The following is a 19,936-nucleotide window of genomic DNA, read 5'->3' on the forward strand; positions in this document are numbered from 1 at the left end:
TACACATAAATAAATGCTTAGTTTAGAACCTGTGTTTCTCGTGAGCTTTAGCCACCTGCACCACTTATGCAATTTCAGTTATTATATTGAGATTGACTTGGAAGGACTTTCCTGAATTCAAGTTGCTCAGTGTTTCCCATTTTAAGGTCCTGTTTTCAGTTACATGTAACTTTGCCAAAGAATAATGGTTCAGTCTGAAATTTTCCATGTAACTTGCTTTAAAAAGGTTTTAAGAAAATTCCGTCCAGACATTTCTTAAACTGTGTCTAGGTTAAAAAAAAAATGCTTGACGGTGATCATTTTTAACTTTTTCATTGAGTTTTACTGCGTCTGCGCTTTGGAGCAACAACTAGAAATAGAACAAGTGGATAGCCATTGTTCTGGTGCCAGGGCAATGCCTTTTACTCTCACAAGCTTTTCAGAAATATCAGTTGGCATGTGCTCAGTTGAGAGTTTTAAGAGTTTGGCAGCTCTATTCCCTGTAGTTTCTTGGTTCTCCAAGTGTTCCCCAGCCTCAGCTTTTAAAGGCTGCTTAGGGTTGTCTCTGAAGTTGCTGTTAGCGGTGCTGCTGGGCTGTTCACCTTGAGAGCAGGGAGCCCATCTGCTTTTCCCTGCCCGTGTTCTTGCAGTGAGAGGAAAACGAGGAAGGTGGAAGAGGAGCAGGTTCACTGAATTGCGGTCTTCTTGCAGTTTTTCTTTTGAGATTTCTTGCACCATAGTGTCATAGCTCAACTGTATTAAAAGTGATCAGTACCATTTGACTTGGCAGGTAGGTCAAATCAATAGCCTGGGTACCATACTAATCATAACTGCCTGCATTAACCTAAGATAATGTAAGCCTTCCCCACAAGCACAGTCACAGCTGGTTCTAAAACTGACAACTGACCTAAGGTTTTTGATGCTGTTGCTTCCACGCTGTTGTCCCTCAGCAGGCTGTGCACGCTGTCTTTTAAATGGTCCCATTTCATTCTTCCTCATTATCAACCTGCATTTGGGCCATTGATTGTTTTCTTTTTGGCACTTAGTCTTTTCTGTCTCTGGGCAAAACATGATATTCTGTAGGGTCTGGAATCTGCCACCGCTGTGTGCACTGCGGATTTGACACCGGTATATCAGAACACCGTTGCTGGTGGATGTATGGCTGCTGTTCATCTGCTGTTCATCTTATCCTGCTATTCTTCTAAAGGAATAAATCTGTCATGTCATATCACAACTTGTCTGTATTCTGTCCTAAAAAACAATATGAAGATAATCCAAAAGATGGTTGTAGCCAATGCAAAAGCATTCAGACACTGACTCATGAAGAGATTAGGGTGCATTGCAGAAACTATGGAGATGCTGCATGCGTATAAACTGAAAGACGTAAAGTAGAGCCAGACATAAACTGATAAAGATGATGTAGTACAGGCAAATGCTATTACCTTGAAAAGATGTTCAAAAAGTTACAGCTTTGAATGCAAAATTCTGCTATTGTAGAATTTGTGAGCTTAAGATGTTTAAGATTAATGTTTAAAATATGAGTGATGTACTGAAGTTACTTAGTGACTGTTGAAATGGATGGATCCAGTGTGTCTTTCCACAGTGAAACTTGGCAAATATCAGGACACTTCAGAAAGTAATTGGTTTAAATTATGTGTTCTTAATGAGTTTTAGTCAGCAATTTGTTTTCAGATGTGTATCACTGCTCTTCTTTGTCCAGTACCTAAATTAAGCTATTAATGGAAAAAGAGGAGGAATATGACAATTAGTGTAAAAGGCTGCTGACAGCAATTTTGATCCTAGAAAGATATTTTCCCAAAATTTCATTAATTGCACATCTCTTTAGACAGAGGTCTATTGCATATGCCATTAACACTACTAATAACTGACCTTTGACTTACAGTATTTTCAATTGCCATTAATTTTTTTAAGGGATTGTCATCTTTAGCCAGGCTTGGGTTTCTTTCAGAGGGATCTCATTGGGTAAAATTGAATGCGAATCACAAAGTAGCAGGAGAAATGGCAAATTTCTGGCAAGCAATCTGGAACCCAGAAAAGAAGTATGAGCAAAGAAGGAACTAAGAGCTAACTCTGAAGTAACCAAGTGGTGGTGTTTGATATACTAGTTGAATGAACAGTGGTTTACAAGGTCTGAAGATGAAAAGACCACTAGAGCAGAAACTTAAGTTACATTTACAGGGAAAGAGCTACACGCTGATCAGCAAGCACATAATATTTACTTTTCTAGCAGGAAGTTAACAGGATTATTATTTGCAGCGTATATGACATTAGAACCTATAAGGGCTTTGTATGTCCATGTGTATGCATGACTGGATTGTTATACTCTGGGGTCCATTTTTGTATCTTCTTATTTTCAGGAATGAAATGGTTATGGTATAGACCATTTAGACACCTAAGCACAGGATAAGCACAACAATTAGAGGCTGTCTTCATGTCTCATCCCTCTTAAAATTCTGTGCTGCAACAGGCATCTTCACGCTGACTCTTTATGCAGCCTGGGAAAGAAGAATGTATCCCATTAACATAGCTAATATTCCTGTCCATAAGGCTATATATTGGAGTCATTAGGACAGGTAGTAAGGTTGTAGATCTAATGGGACAATTCGGCTGATTTGTAAGTGATAGGAATGTGTGAATAAACCAGGCAACGATTTCTTATGTTTTGTTTATAAATTGATCATAAAGCATTTAAGAGTGGCGTTATGCAGAAATTAGTGACGAAAATCGTCTCCTACTGCTCTACAAGATGTCTAGGGCATGGAGACTCCTTTTTAACAATAATTATCCATGTCTGTTCTCTCATAGCCAAGATTTCCAAAGATTATTTGATTCTTCCAAATTGAATGGTGATCCTCTTCTTAATCCACTCTGTGATACTGTGTTTTTCCTTGATTCTTTGGAGAAAACTTTATTGTATTCTTCCAGCAATTCTCATCAGACTTTGCTATTTTGGCAAGAAATATTTTTTCGGATAGGCCACCTTTGTCACATTCAAATTGTTGGTTATGAATATAATGTAGCAATCATTATTCATATTGCAAACGATATCGTTTTGCTAAAAAAAACAAACCAAAGTTTCACCCTACTTGTCTATTGCATTGAGTGATATATTCACTAATTGTCTGTCTTGCACCAATTATTTATTCTGAACAGTTATTTTTGGCACAGTATCATTATGCAAAAGGATAGAGCCTGAATTCTTTACTATTTCCAGGATTAGCCCAATTGTCACTAGGGAGACTACTTGTGGAATGAAGAAATCAGATTTGGCCAAAAATGATGATCTACTATTTCTAAGCAGCCTGTTTAAAGATACGGTTAAATCTCAAATGAATATTACTGTAATATAATTTAATATATTTGTCCTATTTCATTTTTTCTCATTTACCTTTTTTCATAAACATTTTGAGAAGCCTGAAAGAAGAGGGCTGTACCTTAGAGTATAACTATTGGTTAAGGACACAACATTCATTATTTTTTGGCTGCTGTATGAGCACTTTTGTATGTAATTGTTCTCACTTCTGCTTATTCTGGTTTGATTTTGAATATTGTCTGGTATGTGTAATCCCAAGGCAATTTCAGATGAGACATTGAAAAAAATTTTCTGGAAGGAAATCGCCCATTTTTTGAAATGGATCCATTATCGAGCAGGGCTAGTACTGTTCTTGTTAATGCATTTGTTCATTTCAAGATGTTTAGCCATTAATTCTTCTGAGATTAATCAAGTGGTAAATCAATTAACATCAGTGACATCTTGTCTGGATCTGGGGCCCACATGGCTAGCAAACAACTGTTTACTCACTTAGGATCCAATTTTGACATGTTTTACAAATATTTGACCAATTCTGTGATTTTTCCAGATGCTTTAAAACTGGCTGCTAGACTATCTTGTTTAAAAAAACGAAACAAAAAAAAACCTTCTTTCTCCAAATGAACTGCTATTTTGACATGATTCCAGTTTCTTTCTTTTTTATTCTTTTTTTTTTGTCAAAGTTTCTGAAAAGAAATATGAGCAAACAATTGCAGATCTACTTTGTTTCAAATGAGGTGTGTACTGTAAAAAGAAAATTTCAATCTTGGCAATAGCTCAGCTCAGTATAGTGAAGGTCCTATAGTAGGCTACAGAAATTGGTTTGAATATTGTTGTTATGCTGTTAAATCTTTTAGATATAAATATGCCCAAACTGCCATTCCTTGAGAAGAAAATATGAAAATCTTCTGAATTATACAGTAAGCAAGCAGATTTGGAGGTTGCTTCAGATTGATTTAACTATATACCATGTCGTGTCAGAGAAATCAGACCTTTGATCAAGGTTTTCTGCCACAGAAATTCTTAATTATTTTTTATCATTAGATAAGAATGGCAGATACAACAGCAAATGGCTCAGTTTTCAATATCTGCCATGATTATTGTTTTTAGAAGTAAACCATGATTCCAAGACATAATCTCATTTGCTGATTAAGCGACTAAGTCCAATTTATAAGAGGTTACTATTATCAAGTGAAGACTACTATATCTTTAGATCCTTTATCTAGGCATAGTTAGATCCACGGTTAGATCCATCATTCCTCTTTAAATAATCAGTTGAGTGTGCCCTGTCTTGAATCTCTCCTTTAGAAGTTGAGAGGAGTATTTTAGTGCCTTATTTTTCACCAGTAGCATGGATAGCTTGCTTTATAGAATAACAGATTGTTTAGATTCCAGATTATAAAGAATGCAGCTCTTGGGATTCCTGGAGGTCTTCCTGAAGGCCTGAAACATGTTTTTCTAAGACTTTCCACAGGCTCCCAGTGAAATTCCTGAGCTGGTATAAAATCATATTGATTTTTTTTTCTTGAAGCATGTTACGTGACTGTCCAAGCATACCCTATCTTACAAACCCTTAATGCTCCTTACATTCCATGACCTTTTTGTTCTTTTTTTTTTTTTAGAGTTCTTTTTTTTTTACCAGCTCAGCTGGATAAACAATTACTGTCATTCTAGTCCAACTGTCTAGTGTGAGAAATTCCACTTTAAGAAAAAAAAATGTATTTATGGGCATATTAATGCTTTAATAAATGCTCAGGAACAGAAGGCATCAGCTCTCCTTAAAAATAACAGAATAATTTAAACATGGGAATACCCTTATATCTTGTCGACAAAAACAGAGAGAAATTAAATGGCCATGAACTGATACAGTTTGGAAGAAATTACAAAAAATTCTGGTTACAATTAATAAGAGATTCGCTTAAAAATCATCTTCCTTCTTCAGATTATTCCATTTCCTCTTCCTGTTTCAACAACGAGTATAGATAAGACTTTCTGTGCTGACTCTAGAAGAATACATGCCACTTCCTGTGGTGTCCCAGCTGTAGGTGGAAAGGTGCTAGGTTACATCAGCATACCCATGTCCACACACCTACTGGGAAATGTTCTGTAATGGAAACGACACTCAGAATTAAAATCACATTACTGCAAAGGAAATGAGAAAAATATATATAGGTAAATGGTTTGGTCCCTGTCTTTGTGTTATTCCTTACAATCTTGTTACAAAGAAGTCTGGCATTTTTAGGCAACTCCTACTTGTTTCCAAGCATATGGATTATAAGGCTATTGGAAAGTAAAATGTGTAAAAATCAGCTATATGTGAATGAATGTCATATATGTCGCAAGTTTTTCCTCTCCTGTGTGGAATTTCAGACCATGGTTCTGAAATTGGTTTTCATTTTCAGTAATTCCACCAACACAGGTGAACTTGCATTGATTAATACCCATGAATACATGTCTACATGTGCACAGAGGATAGGCTAGGAGCAAGTTTTTCTATAAACAAGTTGACTGCAGGTTTGCAATAACTTCTGCGGCCCTACTGCCTTCTCCTAAATCTGCAGCTTGTGGAAGCTGAAATTTGTCACCTGAAAACGTAAATTGATGCATCTTGAATGAAAAAGAAAGTGTTCATTTTTTAATAGATTATCACATGTATTCACGGATTGCGTCCTGAGAGCTGATTTCAGCTCACAGGATAAGCAGGATTCTACTTCCATATTTAAGCGCCGAAAAGCAGTGATTACTCAAGTATTTCCAAAAAGATACTCTTTTGACAAAACAAGTTCTGGAAGATGTGCAGAAGGTGTGCAGGATGCCAATGCACACAACATTCATTTGTGTACATCAGAGAGATGAGTGAGATTTTTCTGTGTCTTCCACTGTCAGGGGGATTTAGAGAAGAACAAGATATTTCTGCATGTTTGTTGTTATCCTGTGTCTGCTTCCCAAAGAAATTTCTCATTGAAATTTCTAGTAACTCAACTATATGTCGGTTTAAGAGTGTAGAGTCACCTCATGTGATGCAATGTCCCACTCACCCCAGAAAGTGACTCACTCACAGCCACCCATGGGTTGACCTTCCCCGCACTCTTATGGCTGTTGCCATGGTGTCGTTTCTACCTGCAAGTGGAAACAGAGCCCAAGTATCATGCCTTAAAGATAAGTGTCGAGAATAAGTCACTTGTCTGCTGGCCCAAATGAGTTCTTGGTCCGAGAGACACAAGAGTGTGTTGCCTAGTCCTGCACAGTGTAGACAGCCAATGCTGGGTCTGATAAACTTCATCATCATTACAACTGACTGGAGTTGTGCCAGTGAGTGCAATAGGGGCAGATAATGATACTCTGAGAATTGATACTGAGTGACTGGTGTTCTGCACTGCAATACTTTTTTCCTTTTCATTGTTTAGTGGCTCAGTTTATCATTCCCTCTACTAAACTGCATTTTTAAATGGAATACTGTTCGTCTTCTTACAGATGATAGAAAAACTGAGAAATTGGAAGGAGAAAGAAAAAATGCCCCAATGATGGCCATGCACCTTTAGACCATCTTCTAAGAAAAGATATTCTCCTTGGGGTGGATCTCAGAGAAACAAGAAAACTATACTCCCTAAAGATTTGCTGTAGTCCTGCAAGATAAATGGGTATTACTGTCATAGTGAGGATGCAACGGCATCTTCTTTCACCTTGCTGGTGGATAGGTTATTAGGAATCCCTTAAAGGAATACACATCTGTGCAATGAGGCATTTGCTGTGTAACTATTCAGATTCAGTGCTGGCTGCTTGGTCTTCTTGAAGAGTACACATAGACCCTCAGTTGAATTCCAAGACCGAGGTTAATATACAAATGAATAACAGCAGAGGCACCTGAAATAGCTTCAATAGGAGCTGAAAGTCTAAAAGAATTGCCAGCTTGAGCACGCAGTTAGTAAGATTTAGTAGAACTTCTCAACAAGCTGACATTTTGCTTTTTTTTCCTTTGCACTGATCAAGGTAGATAACATACAGTAGTTGGTGGTGATACAAATTACCTGTGTGGAATGTACTCCTTCATCTTCCCTTAAGTTTTATATAATAGAATATTATCATATATCATTATAGTCTGCTTAATGCAAACCTCCCAGCTGTATAAATGATTTCATGTATTAATTCTGTAAAATTAGGACACATTCTTTTGAATGGAGTGAAGGAAAGCAGAGAAGATAAATGAGGGTTGTTTTGGTTTGGATATTTTTTAGCTTACATGACCTTGTATCCCTACATTCTAGTAAAATATGTCTGATCTGTGACTTTTGTCTTTCCCCTTTTTCATAGTCCATTTCTGACCTGGAGAGACATACAACATATTATTGTCAGGACTTCACGTGCAGGACATCTGAATGCTAACGACTGGAAAACCAATGCGGCTGGTTATAAGGGTGAGAGCTTCCTTTCTTCTTTGCCATCAGAGGCAACTATCTTATTTGATATTTTTGAAGAAGAAATAATCTCAAGCAGTTTGTTTGACCCTATGTTGTGCACAGTTTTGAGAGTGAACTTTCAGGCTCAGACTGAAGGGGCCTATCTTCTCTTTTATAAGGAAAACCTCTTAGAATGACTAAACCCAAAAATATCAGCTACAAATGTATTGGCCAGATCTTCTTAATCCCTTTCAGTCCTATTTCATGCACTGCCGGCAGAAAACTAAGTAAATTGATGGTTTTTAATTTTTCCTTGTATAGCTAGTATTTTGATAAAATAGTCTAGACTTGAAGATACAGCAGTTCCTGGATTCAGACCAAGTTTTCATTTAGAATTGTTGACAATTTTCATTAAAAATGACAAAACAGTATTTTCAAATTTCTGTTTTATATGATTCACCCTACATTATTTATATTTAAGATTTCTGTCAGATTTAGGATAAAATCAAATCTTGAGCTATCCGGACTTTTAATGGGACAGAAATCATACTATTCAGTCAGCTTTCATGTAGGTTTCTAAAATTTTGTAAGTCTTGTAATTTTGTATTAAAGCTACATCTTTTTATCTTTTTTTCTCTTTTGTAATGCAAGCAGAAGTAAACGTTTGTACCATTAAATAAGATATGTATTTTCAGGATAGGTTAAAACTGGACCTTGAATCCATACAATGTTGTATTTCAACACAGATTGGCTTCTGATCCCCATTCACTGTATTCTTACTGCTTTCAGTTTGGATTGCATCTAAAAAAAAACCCAAAATGGCTTATTTCTGGTTCTCCTTTCATAAGGATTCCACCCAAGACTGCAGTACTTCTTTTAAGATGAGATTTATGCTAGGATCTCCTGAGAGAAGAATGTAATGTACAAGCACCATCAAATCTTTACCCTGGTTTCACTTTAAAACTGAAGCCTAGCTTTAATCTATTTCAGATCAAGGCACTGCTACCGTAGAGCATCTTTAATATATCATTCTGACCTATGACATTTCTGCTGCAATGGAATAGAAACCAAACCAAAAAAACTTCCATTTTTGGATCCAAACCAGGCTCTAACTACAGAGGATAGATTTAGAAGTGGGTATTTGACTCAAACCCCCTCATCACATGAAGGTTCTGACATTCAAGGGCCTGGTTTTGTCCCATTTACACACACATGCCCACACACAAGAACACATACATAGTGAGAAATAGATACTTCCTTAATTGCAATAACATTACAGTATTTGTTATCGTGAAACATTTCCCAGGATTTAAAAACTTTTGGCAGGAGTTTTGACTGTATTATCATTTTGTTGGAGCTATCTGAAATTCAAACAGTGCTTTTCAAGTAGCATAAACTTTTTTTTCCATAACTCACTTCCAAAATTCTATATTTTTATGTTTTTCCACTTGTTGCCCAAGAGAGGCAAACACCCTGTGAGGCATTTCACAGCAGCTGTCACTCATTATCAAAGGAGAGGTCACACTAACACACCAGCAGAAGCAGCATTGGCAGCAGGACTTGCACTGTTGCACCACTGGAGCCTGCTAATTCTGAACCCTTGGAGGTACACATGCATTGTAGCAGATAAATAGTGAGAAAAAGGGCTGAAAAAAGGTTTCTCCTCCACTTGTGCAAAATCACAAACACAGATAAGCTCAACTGGGGGACTGAGATGCAGGAAATACAACTTGAGCTGGCAGAGCTCTGCTGTAGACTCCATGGTGGAATTGAAAAAGAGGAAGACAAACTGAGTGTCTCGACCTCTGTGGAGCTCAGGAATCAACCTTAACCCAAATAAAAGCACTAGTTTTAACTAAATTATTTTGGCAACTTAGTCTGAGCAAATGGTTCCAATAAAAATGCAGCTCTCTTTAAACCTCTGTTGGTTTTGGAAGAAGGAGAAGCAAAAGATTTAGATTAAATCACAACATCCAAACCTGAATTCAAAAGGGGGTTTGCACACCGCTGCTGGCAAGACTGAAATGGTTTTTTTACTATTGCACGTGGCAATATTTAGTATAATATTACACTATTATCCTTCACTGTTGCCAAGAGTAACAATTAAAGTATGGTTTTTCATAGATGAATTACTCTGATCAGACTGAGTTCCTTAAGGAATTGTATCATAGTTTTGTTGATGGCAAAATCCATATTTCTTCCACAGCATGTTCTTAACAAAGGAAGGGGTGGAAGATTTTTTTTTTTTTTTTAATTAACTAAGGCAGTTAGTTAGTCAGTCTGTCTAACTAGCAGTTAGACAGTCACAAGAAACAATATCTCCCTTTCTTCCATGCATACTGGGGAAGAAAGCAAAAAAATCAGGAGAAAGAGAGAGACAGGCTTGCTCCTTTAGAAATGAGAACTGAAAGGGTGAAAACAACAAAAGCTTGGAAGAACCTCTCACTCAACAAAGGGTCAGCAAGAGTTGGTAGTTGAAAGTGGGTCAGCATGCCTTTTCAGGGGACTGTTTTGCTGGGCTGCATGGCAACCCTGTCCCTCGCTGTAGTCCCTGGCAGCATTTTGCCATTGCAGAACACACAGAAGGAGCTCACAGATGTCATTACAGGTTGCAAGATCTCCTTTTTTTACTGTCTTACATTCATAAAAAGAAAGATTAATTCATGAAAAACACTTGAGACAGCTAGTGATTTGCTAAAGCAGTGCCCGTTGTTTGTTTAATTTGCTGGCAAGTAAACAGCATTCATTAAATGCGTATCAATAGAATTAACTCAGAAATGGGCAAGAATTTTTCCTTGGTAATTTTTTTATTATTGTTTTGTTGTCAGCCAGCATGTATCTTTCCTCAGGAACTTACTACCTGGTAGTCTCAAAAAGGAAGACTTAAATACTCATTTTGGGATATTCTCTGGTTAGTCAGTTGTACATATAATTTGTCAGTAGATAAAGAGATATGTTATGCTCAATTTTGCTTCAAAATCAGAGGCGGGGTTTATAATTAAAGCAGTTAATTAACTGATTATATGGAAAAATACTAGACAATATCTCTTTTTGTGAAGATATCAAAACTGTTGATCTGTTTTTGCTATGGCAGATTGGTATGTAAAGGCTCCTTGTTCTGTCAGTTGTTTGGTCAACAACAGAGCATGCAACTGCATTCATAAAAACAGAATGCTGCGTTAATGCCAACTTGTCTCTAGGTTGAAAGATACAGAATGAAACTGCAGTTTTAAGAACAATGGTCAAATCATCTGAACAATTTTTTATCTGTAAGTGAAGCTCCAAATACTGCCAAATACTGTCTTTGGGGAAACAGACCATTCGCAGTGAAGGAATACTATTAATTTGCAGGGAGATTTTTAGAGAACATCCGTCACTCTTCCTAGCTCTAAAGTGTAGACAATTACACTTCAGTACAGTGAAATAAAATGCTACTGAAAGATAAAAGGAAATCAAAAGTCTAGCCACTTTTTTTCATTTTCAGGCCATTCCTAGGCCCAGTGGAGGCATTCTTCCTACAGAAACTGAGAGTCATCTCATTTGCCAGGGAGTAACAGACTACCAGAGTTATGTCACATCCCTTTAGGTTAGCCAAAGTATCCGCTACTTCCACTGGAGAGTAACCACTGGAGAGAATTGGTCACTTAATGTTTTATGGCCTTTTAATATAATTGCTTAATTACAGTATTTAATAAAACTGGTGATTATTCTGGTTGTGAGCAGAGCATTACCAGCCTGGGAGTGAGAAAGAGACAAGCCTATCTATGCTCCTATATAGGAGACCTAGATTGGCCAGATTTAAATTGCTGTAAGGTGACCAGTAACCAGGCACAAATTCAGAATCAGCAAGAAAATCTTCACAACAGTGTGTACATTTCAGAGAAGACAAATAAACTATTCATAAGCATCCTGCTGCATATTTTCAATAACTTTAAAATTATATTTTTAAATCATTGTTAGAAGCTGGCATAAGACTTTTGAAAAATAGCAAGCACTTCTGAATGGGTATGTCAACCAATCAAAACTGCTCCTCTGTCAAAAGATCTTCCAGTCTTACAGATCCTCGCTGATATTTTCACATGCCGTTAGCAGCCAATATCAAATTCTACCCACCTCTAATGCCCGTACACATGGTGCATGGAGCAAGTGAAACATGGGCTTTGAGTTTGGCTGTTGTAATATCCCAGTTTTGGGTAGATGGCAATCTGACACCAAACACATGAAGCTGCATTGGTCTTTGTAGGAGTGAGAAAAACTATATCCTATGCAAGCTAGACTAATGATTTTTTGTGCTTGAAAGATTAAGCTGATATTTCAGGCGATAACTTAGAGTGCTCTTGGTAAGTTTCTTGATCAAGTTGTTGATGAACATGGGCAAATGCAAGCTGTCTCACATGTGACTTGTTTCTCTTGCTCTCCCAGAACTGTGTTGGCTCAAGGCAGTGTTTCTTCACCAGGAATACCCTTAGCACCATGTCCTCTGGCCACCTGCTCTTCTCAGTAGGCCCATGGCTTCATTGCCAAGCCATGACATAGAGCTATTTCTGCAGTTCTACACCGCACAGGGAATCCCCTTAAGCCAGATTTTGTGTCCAAATGCATTAGGCCTTGAAAAAGGCTCCAGCTGAGTAGCGTTGCTCTCTAAACCACTGGCATAATGATAACATTATCAGAAGAATCTGACGTCTGGAGTGCTATTTTCCAGACATTAAGCTACACGATTTTAATGTTGTGGGAATTACATTTATCAAGAAACAAGGATATAACATAGCATTTCCAAATGTGAGCCACACGAACCAGAACATTATTAAGTAAGGTTTTTCATGTAGGCAGTAATGAAGTTGCGATAAGAAGTCCCAGGGCAATCAAAAGAGACTTCAGGGCCTTGGGACGGCTGTTTAAGGGATCAGGAGCAAAAGCAGTGTTCTTCTCTATACTTCCAGTTGCAGGGAATGATGAGGGGAGAAACAGGAAGATCCAGCAAATTAATAACTAGCTCTGAGACGGGTCACCGGCAAAATTTTGGGTTTTTTGATCATGGGTCAGTCTACATGACACCAGGCTGACTAGTGACAGATGGGGTACACCTGTGTCAAAGTGGGAAAAGGATCTTTGCGCAGGAGTTAGCAGGGCTCATTGAAAGAGCTTTAAACTTGATTTGACGGGGGAAAGGGGAAAAAACAGGCTTGCTAGAGATAAGCCTGGGGGCGGCATGCCAATATTTGAGGGAAAGTGTGCTAGCAAGGTCCTTCAGTTTGCTCCACAATGTGCTGAGTACACTGGAGCACATTTGAAATGTCCCTGTACTAATGTGCACAGCACCCTAGCCATCTCAGTGGAGGTGAGGGACGGAGATCCACACAGCAGCTAAGACGCAAGAAACCACGGAAGCACCTGAGAAAAGTCACATAGGATTTAGGACTTCTTCCCAGAAAAGGTGGCAGGATCAATAGCCCAACTGAAGTACATCTACACCAATGCACGCCGCATGGGCAACAAACAGGAGGAGTTGGAAGCCATTGTGCAGCTGGAAAACTATGATATAGTTGCAGTCACGTAAACATGGTGAGATGACTCACACAACTGGAGTGCTGCAATGGATGGCTATAAACTCTTCAGAAGGGATAAACAAGGAAGGAGAGACAGTGGGGTGTCCTGTATGTTAGGGAGTGTTTCAATTGTCTAGAGCTCAACAATTGTGATGATAAGGTCGGGTGCTTGTGGGTAAGGATGACGGGGAAGGCCAATAAGGCAGATATCGTACTGGGAGTCTGTTATAGACCACCTAACCAGGATGAAGAGGCAGATGAAGCATTCTACAAGCAGCTGGGAGAAGTCTCATGATCGCTAGCCCTTGTTCTCATGGAGGACTTCACCTTACCAGACGTCTGCTGGAAATACAATACAGCAGAAAGGAAACAATCTAGGAGGTTCCTGGAGTGTGTGGAAGATAACTTCCTGACACTTCCTAACTTGCTGAGTGAGCCAACTAGGGAAGGCGCCTCACTGGACCTGCTGTTTGCAAACAGAGAAGGACTTGTGCGTGATGTGGTGGTTGGAGGCCGTCTTAGGCACAGCAATCAAGAAATGATAGTTTTCAATTCTTGTAGAAGTAAGGAGGGGGTCAGCAGAACTGCTACATTGGACTTCCGGAAGGCAGACTGTGGCCTGTTTAGGGGCCTGCTTGACAGAGTCCCTTCGGAGACAGTCCTGAAAGGCAAAGGAGTCCAAGAAGGCTGGACATTCTTCAAGAAGGAAATCTTAAAGGCGCAGGAGCAGGCTGTTCCTGTGTGCCAAAAGACAAGCCAGCAGGGAAGAAGACCGGCCTGGCTGAACAGAGAACTTTGGCTGGAAGTCAGGAAAAAAAAAGAGAGTTTATGACCTTTGGAAGAAGGGGCAGGCAACTTGGGAGGACTACAAGGATGTCATGAGGTTATGGAGGGAGAAAAGTAGAAGGGCCAAAGCCCAACTAGAACTTAATTTGGGTACTGCAGTAAAAGACAATAAAAAATATTTATATAAATACATTAGCTACAAAAGGAGGGCTAAGGAGAATCTCCATCCTTTATTGGTTGCGGGGGGAAACATAGTGACAAAGGATGAGGAAAAGGCTGAGGTACTTAATGCCTTCTTTGCCTCAGTCTTTAATAGTCAGACCAGTTATCCTCAGGGTATTCAGCCCCCTGAGCTGGAAGACAGGGATGGTGAGCAGAATAAACCCCCATAATCCAAGAGTAAGCAGTTACCGACCTTCTATGCCACCTGGACACTCACAAGTCTATGGGGCCGGATGGGATCCACCCAAGGGGACTGAGGAAGCTGGCAGAAGTGCTCACCAAGCCTCTTTCCGTGATTTATCAGCAGTCCTGGCTAACTGGGGAGGTCCCAGTTGACTGGAGGTTAGCAAATGTGATGCCCACCTACAAGAAGGGCCGGAAGGAGGATCTGGGGAACTACAGGCCTGTCAGCCTGACCTCGGTGCCGGGGAAGGTTATGGAGCAGATCATCTTGAGTGCCATCACATGGCATGTACAGGACAACCAGGTGATGGGGCCCAGTCAGCATGGGTTTATGAAAGGCAGGTCCTGCTTGACTAACCAGATCTCCTTCTATGACAAGATGACCTGCTTACTGAATGAGGGAAAGGCTGTGGGTGTTGTTTACCTAGACTTTAGTAAAGCCTTTGACACTGTTTCCCACAGCATTCTCCTGGAGAAAATGGCTGCTCATGGCTTGGACGGGCATACTCTTCACTGGGTAATAAACTGGCTGGACAGCTGGGCCCAAAGTGTTGTGGTGAATGGAATTAAATCCAGTTGGCAACTGGTCACCCAAGTGGGATTCCCCAGGGCTCACTATTGGGGCCAGTTCTGTTTAATATCTTTATGAATGATCTGGATGAGGGGATTGAGTGCACCCTCAGTAAGTTTGCAGACGACACCACGTTGGGTGAGAGTGTTGATCTGCTTGAGGGTAGGAAGGTTCTACAAAGGGATCTGGACAGGCTGGATCGATGGACCGAAGCTTCTCTGAAGCATGTCCAGAGAAGGGCAACGAAGCTGGTGAAGGGTCTGGGGCACAAGTCTTATGAGGAGTGGCTGAGGGAACTGGGGTTGTTTAGCCTGGAGAAGAGGAGGCTGAGGGGAGACCTCATCGCGCTCTACAACTACCAGAAAGGAGGTTGTAGTGAGGTGGGTGTTGGTCTCTTCTCCCAAGTAACAAGCGATAGGACAAGAGAAACTGGCCTCAAGTTGCGCCAAGGGAGGTTTAGATTGGACATGAGGAGAAATTTCTTTACTGAAAGAGTGATCAGGCCTTGGAACAGGCTGCCCAGGGAAGTGGTGGAGTCACCATCCCTGGAAGTATTTAAAAGACGTGTAGATGAGGCCCTTAGGGACATGGTTTAGTGGACATGGTGTGTTGGGTTGACGGTTGGACACGATGATCTTAGAGGTCTTTTCCAACCTGTATGATTCTATGATTCTATGATTCTCTGCAGAGCCTTCCTACCCTCCAGCAGATCAACACTGCCACCCAGCTTGGTGTTGTCTGCAAACTTACTGAGGGAGCACTCGATCCCCTCATCCAGATCGTTGATAAAGATATTGAACAGGACCGACCCCAACACTGAGCCCTGGGGAACACCGCTCGTGACCGGCCACCAACTGAATTTAACTCCGTTCACCACAACTCTCTGGGCCCGGCCGTCCAGCCAGTTTTTTACCCAGCGAAGAGTGCACCTGTCTAAGCCGTGAGCCACCAGCTTCTTTAGGAGAATGCCGTGGGAAACAGTGTCAAAGGCTTTACTGATGTCCAGGTAGACCACATCCATAGCCTTTCCCTCATCCACGAGGCGGGTCACCTGGTCATAGAAGGAGATCAGGTTGGTCAGGCAGGATCTGCGTTCCATGAACACGTGCTGGCTGGGCCTGATCCCCTGGTTGTCCCGCACATGGCTTGTGAGTGCCCTCAAAACGAACCGCTCCATAATCTTCCCCAGCACCGAGGTCAGGCTGACCAGCCTGTAGTTCCCCAGATCCTCCTTCTGGCCCTTCTTGTAGAGGGGCGTCGCATTTGCTAACCTCCAGTCATCTGGGACCTCCCCAGTTAGCCAGGACTGCTGATAAATCACGGAAAGAGGCTTGGTGAGCACTTGGTGAGCAGGTCATTAACTTCTTCCTCTTGGATTAGGGGCAGTTTATCCTGCTCGCCGTTCCTGTCTTCCAGCTCAGGGGGCTGAGTACCCTGAGGATAACTGCTCTGACTATTAAAGACTGAGGTAAAGAAGGCGTTGAGTACCTCAGCCTTATCCTCGTCCTTGGTGGCAACATTCCCCCCCGCATCCAATGAAGGATAGAGATTTTCCTTGGCTCTCCTTTTGTCATTAAAATACTTGTAAAAGCATTTTTTGTTGTCTCTCACGACAGTGGCCAGGTTGAGTTCTAGCTGGGCTTTTGCCTTTCTGATTTTCTCTCTGCATGACCTAACGAGATCCCTGTACTCTTCTTGAGTTGCCTGCCCCTTCTTCCAAAAGTGGTAAACTCTCCTTTTTTTCCTGAGTCCCAGCAAAAGCTCCCTGTTCAGCCAGGCCGGTCGCCTTCCCCGCCAGTTCTTCTTACAGCATATAGGGACAGCCTGCTCCTGTGCCTTTAAGACTTCCTTCCTGAAGAACGTCCAGCCTTCCTGGACCCCTTTGCCCTTCAGGACTGTCTCCCAAGGGATCTTCTCGACCAGTGTCCTGAGCAGGTCAACGTCCGCCCTCCGGAAGTCCATGGTAGCGGTTTTGCTGGCCCCCCTCCTTACTTCACCAAGTATCGAGAATTCTATCATTTCATGGTCGCTAAGCCCAAGGCGGCCTCCGACCACCACATCTCCCACCAGTCCTTCTCTGTTTGTGAACAGCAGGTCAAGCAAGGCACCTCCCCTGGTAAGCTATGATTCTAAGTAGGCAGCTGAGAGCAAGAGTTCTGGAAAAACAAATGTGTTTTTGGAAAAGACAATCTAGCCATACATACATGACCAAGTCTTCAGCAGATTGGTGGATGTAAAGTCTGAGAGAGATGTTGGCAGTCCCTCACATAGGTAGGCATTAGTCTTATATTAGCTGAACTGGTTAGATAAATCTGAACACTTTTGGCCTTGTAGTCCCTGCTTGGAAGTTGGTTGAAGTCACAGCAGCATTTAGTTTAGCACCGAGAAAGGAGAGAAGCAAACCAGCTACAATTAATAACTAGTCTAACAGTGGGTGGAAGTGTTTTCCCCAGCACTGACAGAACATGTATGATGGGAAAAGGTCTGTGTCCTCAGGAATCTCAAACCATGTTTAAATATCATAGGAATCACAGGGTCAATACCATAACCTTTATCATTGCTTTGTACAGAAAGCATTGCTATAGTTAGAGAAAATATCAGAGGTGGGATTTGGAAATTAAGATAGCTGAGGAAACATGGAGTAAAAATGCATTTTTTAGCAGCAAGTTTAAAGTGATTGTCTTTTTATTGTATGGTCACTGCATCCTTTCTAGATGGTCCTTGTTTCCTTCCCACATGCAACAATTCAGCTCATTCTTAAATGTAATATTAAATGTAATATTAAAATTGCATTAGGAATTTTTCAGTGTTTTATATGGTAAACCCAAACAAATTGCCAGATATCTGAACTCTGCTAGCCTTGAGCGTGACCTTTGGGATTTAGGAATGGTAGCTGGAAAATATATTGAATTCTGCAGCCGAGATCATGGTTATTGGATTTTTTCCCCCCCTAGCACAAATTGAGATCCACACAATGTTGCTTCCAGTTGAAAGACATGTAAGATCAGGAATATATCTGTATAGTTCCAGAGATGGAGATATACAAAGGAGGAGAGGGAATCTCTCAGAGAAGCCAGTGAGGTGTCATTACTTCTCCCAGCATCAAACTCTTCATTATCAAAGCTTCTCATTACTCGTTGGTTCTGCAGCACTCTGTTCTTTGCTGGCTCTGAAAAGCAAGGAATGGAGCTGTGAACGTAAAACAGAGTCTAAGCAGAAACTTCAGGCCTGTGCTGGGATACATAAAGAAAAGTAGATTGACATTTTGCGTTAAAGTTGGTTGCTTTCCTGTGGTCATATATTGTGAGTCAAACTTACACATGTTTTAAAATGTAAATTAAATAGCTCTAAAGCAGGAGTAACAGAAGGCAAAAGGCAAAATTAGGCTTTAAATTTCTATTATAATAGCATTCAGAATTGTTACCAAACCATGATCATCATAGCAGACAAAGAATTTAAAAAGATAGTGCCTCTGCTCAACAATGGACTGACTTGATGTCCGTCTGTCCTAAATATAAAGCTATGCGCAATTGCTATGCTCTGTAGCTCCTAGCAGTCCAAACATTACCAAGTGGACTGACAGCACTAACAGGATGCACACTATGGGGATGATAACCTTTGACATTATTTTCTTTTAACAAGCTCAACTCAGACCTTTAGCAAAACTCTGCAAAGGACTGGGGAGCAGGGGTGAAGGGGAGGGATAGAAGTCTTCCCCTATGGACTCATAACCTAAGAGTCTGTGACTTAATGTGAAACGTAGATTTCCGTTTTGCAGTATTAAGAAATAAGAAGCAGGATCAACAAATTTAAAAAGTGAATGATAAACTGATACAATTCTCCAAAGCAGAATGCTTTAATTATAGACAATGAAGACTGCATTTTAAAAGATAAGTCCTTAAAAGTTATATGCAATTGCGTGATCTTTTTATATACTAATTATCGAAGCAGTACACTTGTGAGAATGTTCTAGGCAAATACCTAGCCATACTTGTATACATCCGTGGCAATGGTGAACATCTTGTGCACGGGGTAGTTCTGTCTTTTTTAAAAATCAACAAGCACCTGCCTTTGAGAACACCAAAGCTCTTCATTGCTGTTGCATTGCTATAGTGCATTTTAGTAATTACAAAACTGGCAGTTGTTTTATTATCAGAGTGTGTCCACTTTGGTGGAACTAGGATTCAGGCCAGTTAGGAAGTAGATCTCACCATTTACTATGCAGTATTTTAAGCACTTAAGAGCATGCTGGCAGGATGTAGAACATCTAGTAATAATAGGGAAAGATAAGGGCCTCCATAGGACAACTCAGATCAGTTAGACACCTGAAGTTGTTTGTAACTGTATCACTTTTTCCCTCCAGAAAAATCAGCTATTCCAGGGTCGCTTTTAAGTCAGGGGGTGCAGAAATTCATCCACAAGGTCTATTACCAGCATTAGTGGTCCAGCTATCTGCATAGATTTGGCTTATTTTTTAACTTTCTTTTGCTTCAGGTTACTGATCATAATCTACTACATAGCTCTACAGGGGTAGTGTGAAGTCCGTTTAGGTAATCAATAATTTTTCTGCTTTGGGGTGAGGTTGGTGTAGTTTTACTTCTAAAAATCACCATCGTTATTATTAAATAATTTGCAAAACACTTTGTTATGACTTTCTGCATATTTGTGTATATCCTTCCTCTGACAAAATCTGCTGCAGCCCTGTGCTTACTCAGGAATTAGTTTGAGTGTAAATATCCCTCTGGAGCACCAACACTTCTGAACAGACACAGCCACTGTGTGAGACAGAACAAGAAGGATGTTCTGCACCATGTGTCTGATACACCTGACAGCACAGAAATGCTATCTTTGTGTCTCCTGCTAACGATCTGTCAGCATTTCCACTTAGAGTGCCTTTGACTCATCTGTCATCATCTGT

General features: G+C 40.4%; 1 protein-coding gene across 2 annotated transcripts in view; it reads left to right on the top strand.

The window, feature by feature from the left end:
• Positions 1-19,936, top strand: part of PCSK5 (proprotein convertase subtilisin/kexin type 5) — a 260,305-nt gene that overhangs the window by 141,853 nt on the left and 98,516 nt on the right. For both annotated transcript variants that reach the window (XM_075136217.1, XM_075136218.1), the window contains exon 10: positions 7,622-7,725. In XM_075136217.1, coding sequence (XP_074992318.1) covers positions 7,622-7,725 — 104 coding nt within the window. The remainder of the gene's footprint in view (positions 1-7,621; positions 7,726-19,936) is intronic.

This window comes from Calonectris borealis, chromosome Z (assembly GCF_964195595.1).
Source record: "Calonectris borealis chromosome Z, bCalBor7.hap1.2, whole genome shotgun sequence".
In the NCBI taxonomy this organism is placed as follows: domain Eukaryota; kingdom Metazoa; phylum Chordata; class Aves; order Procellariiformes; family Procellariidae; genus Calonectris; species Calonectris borealis.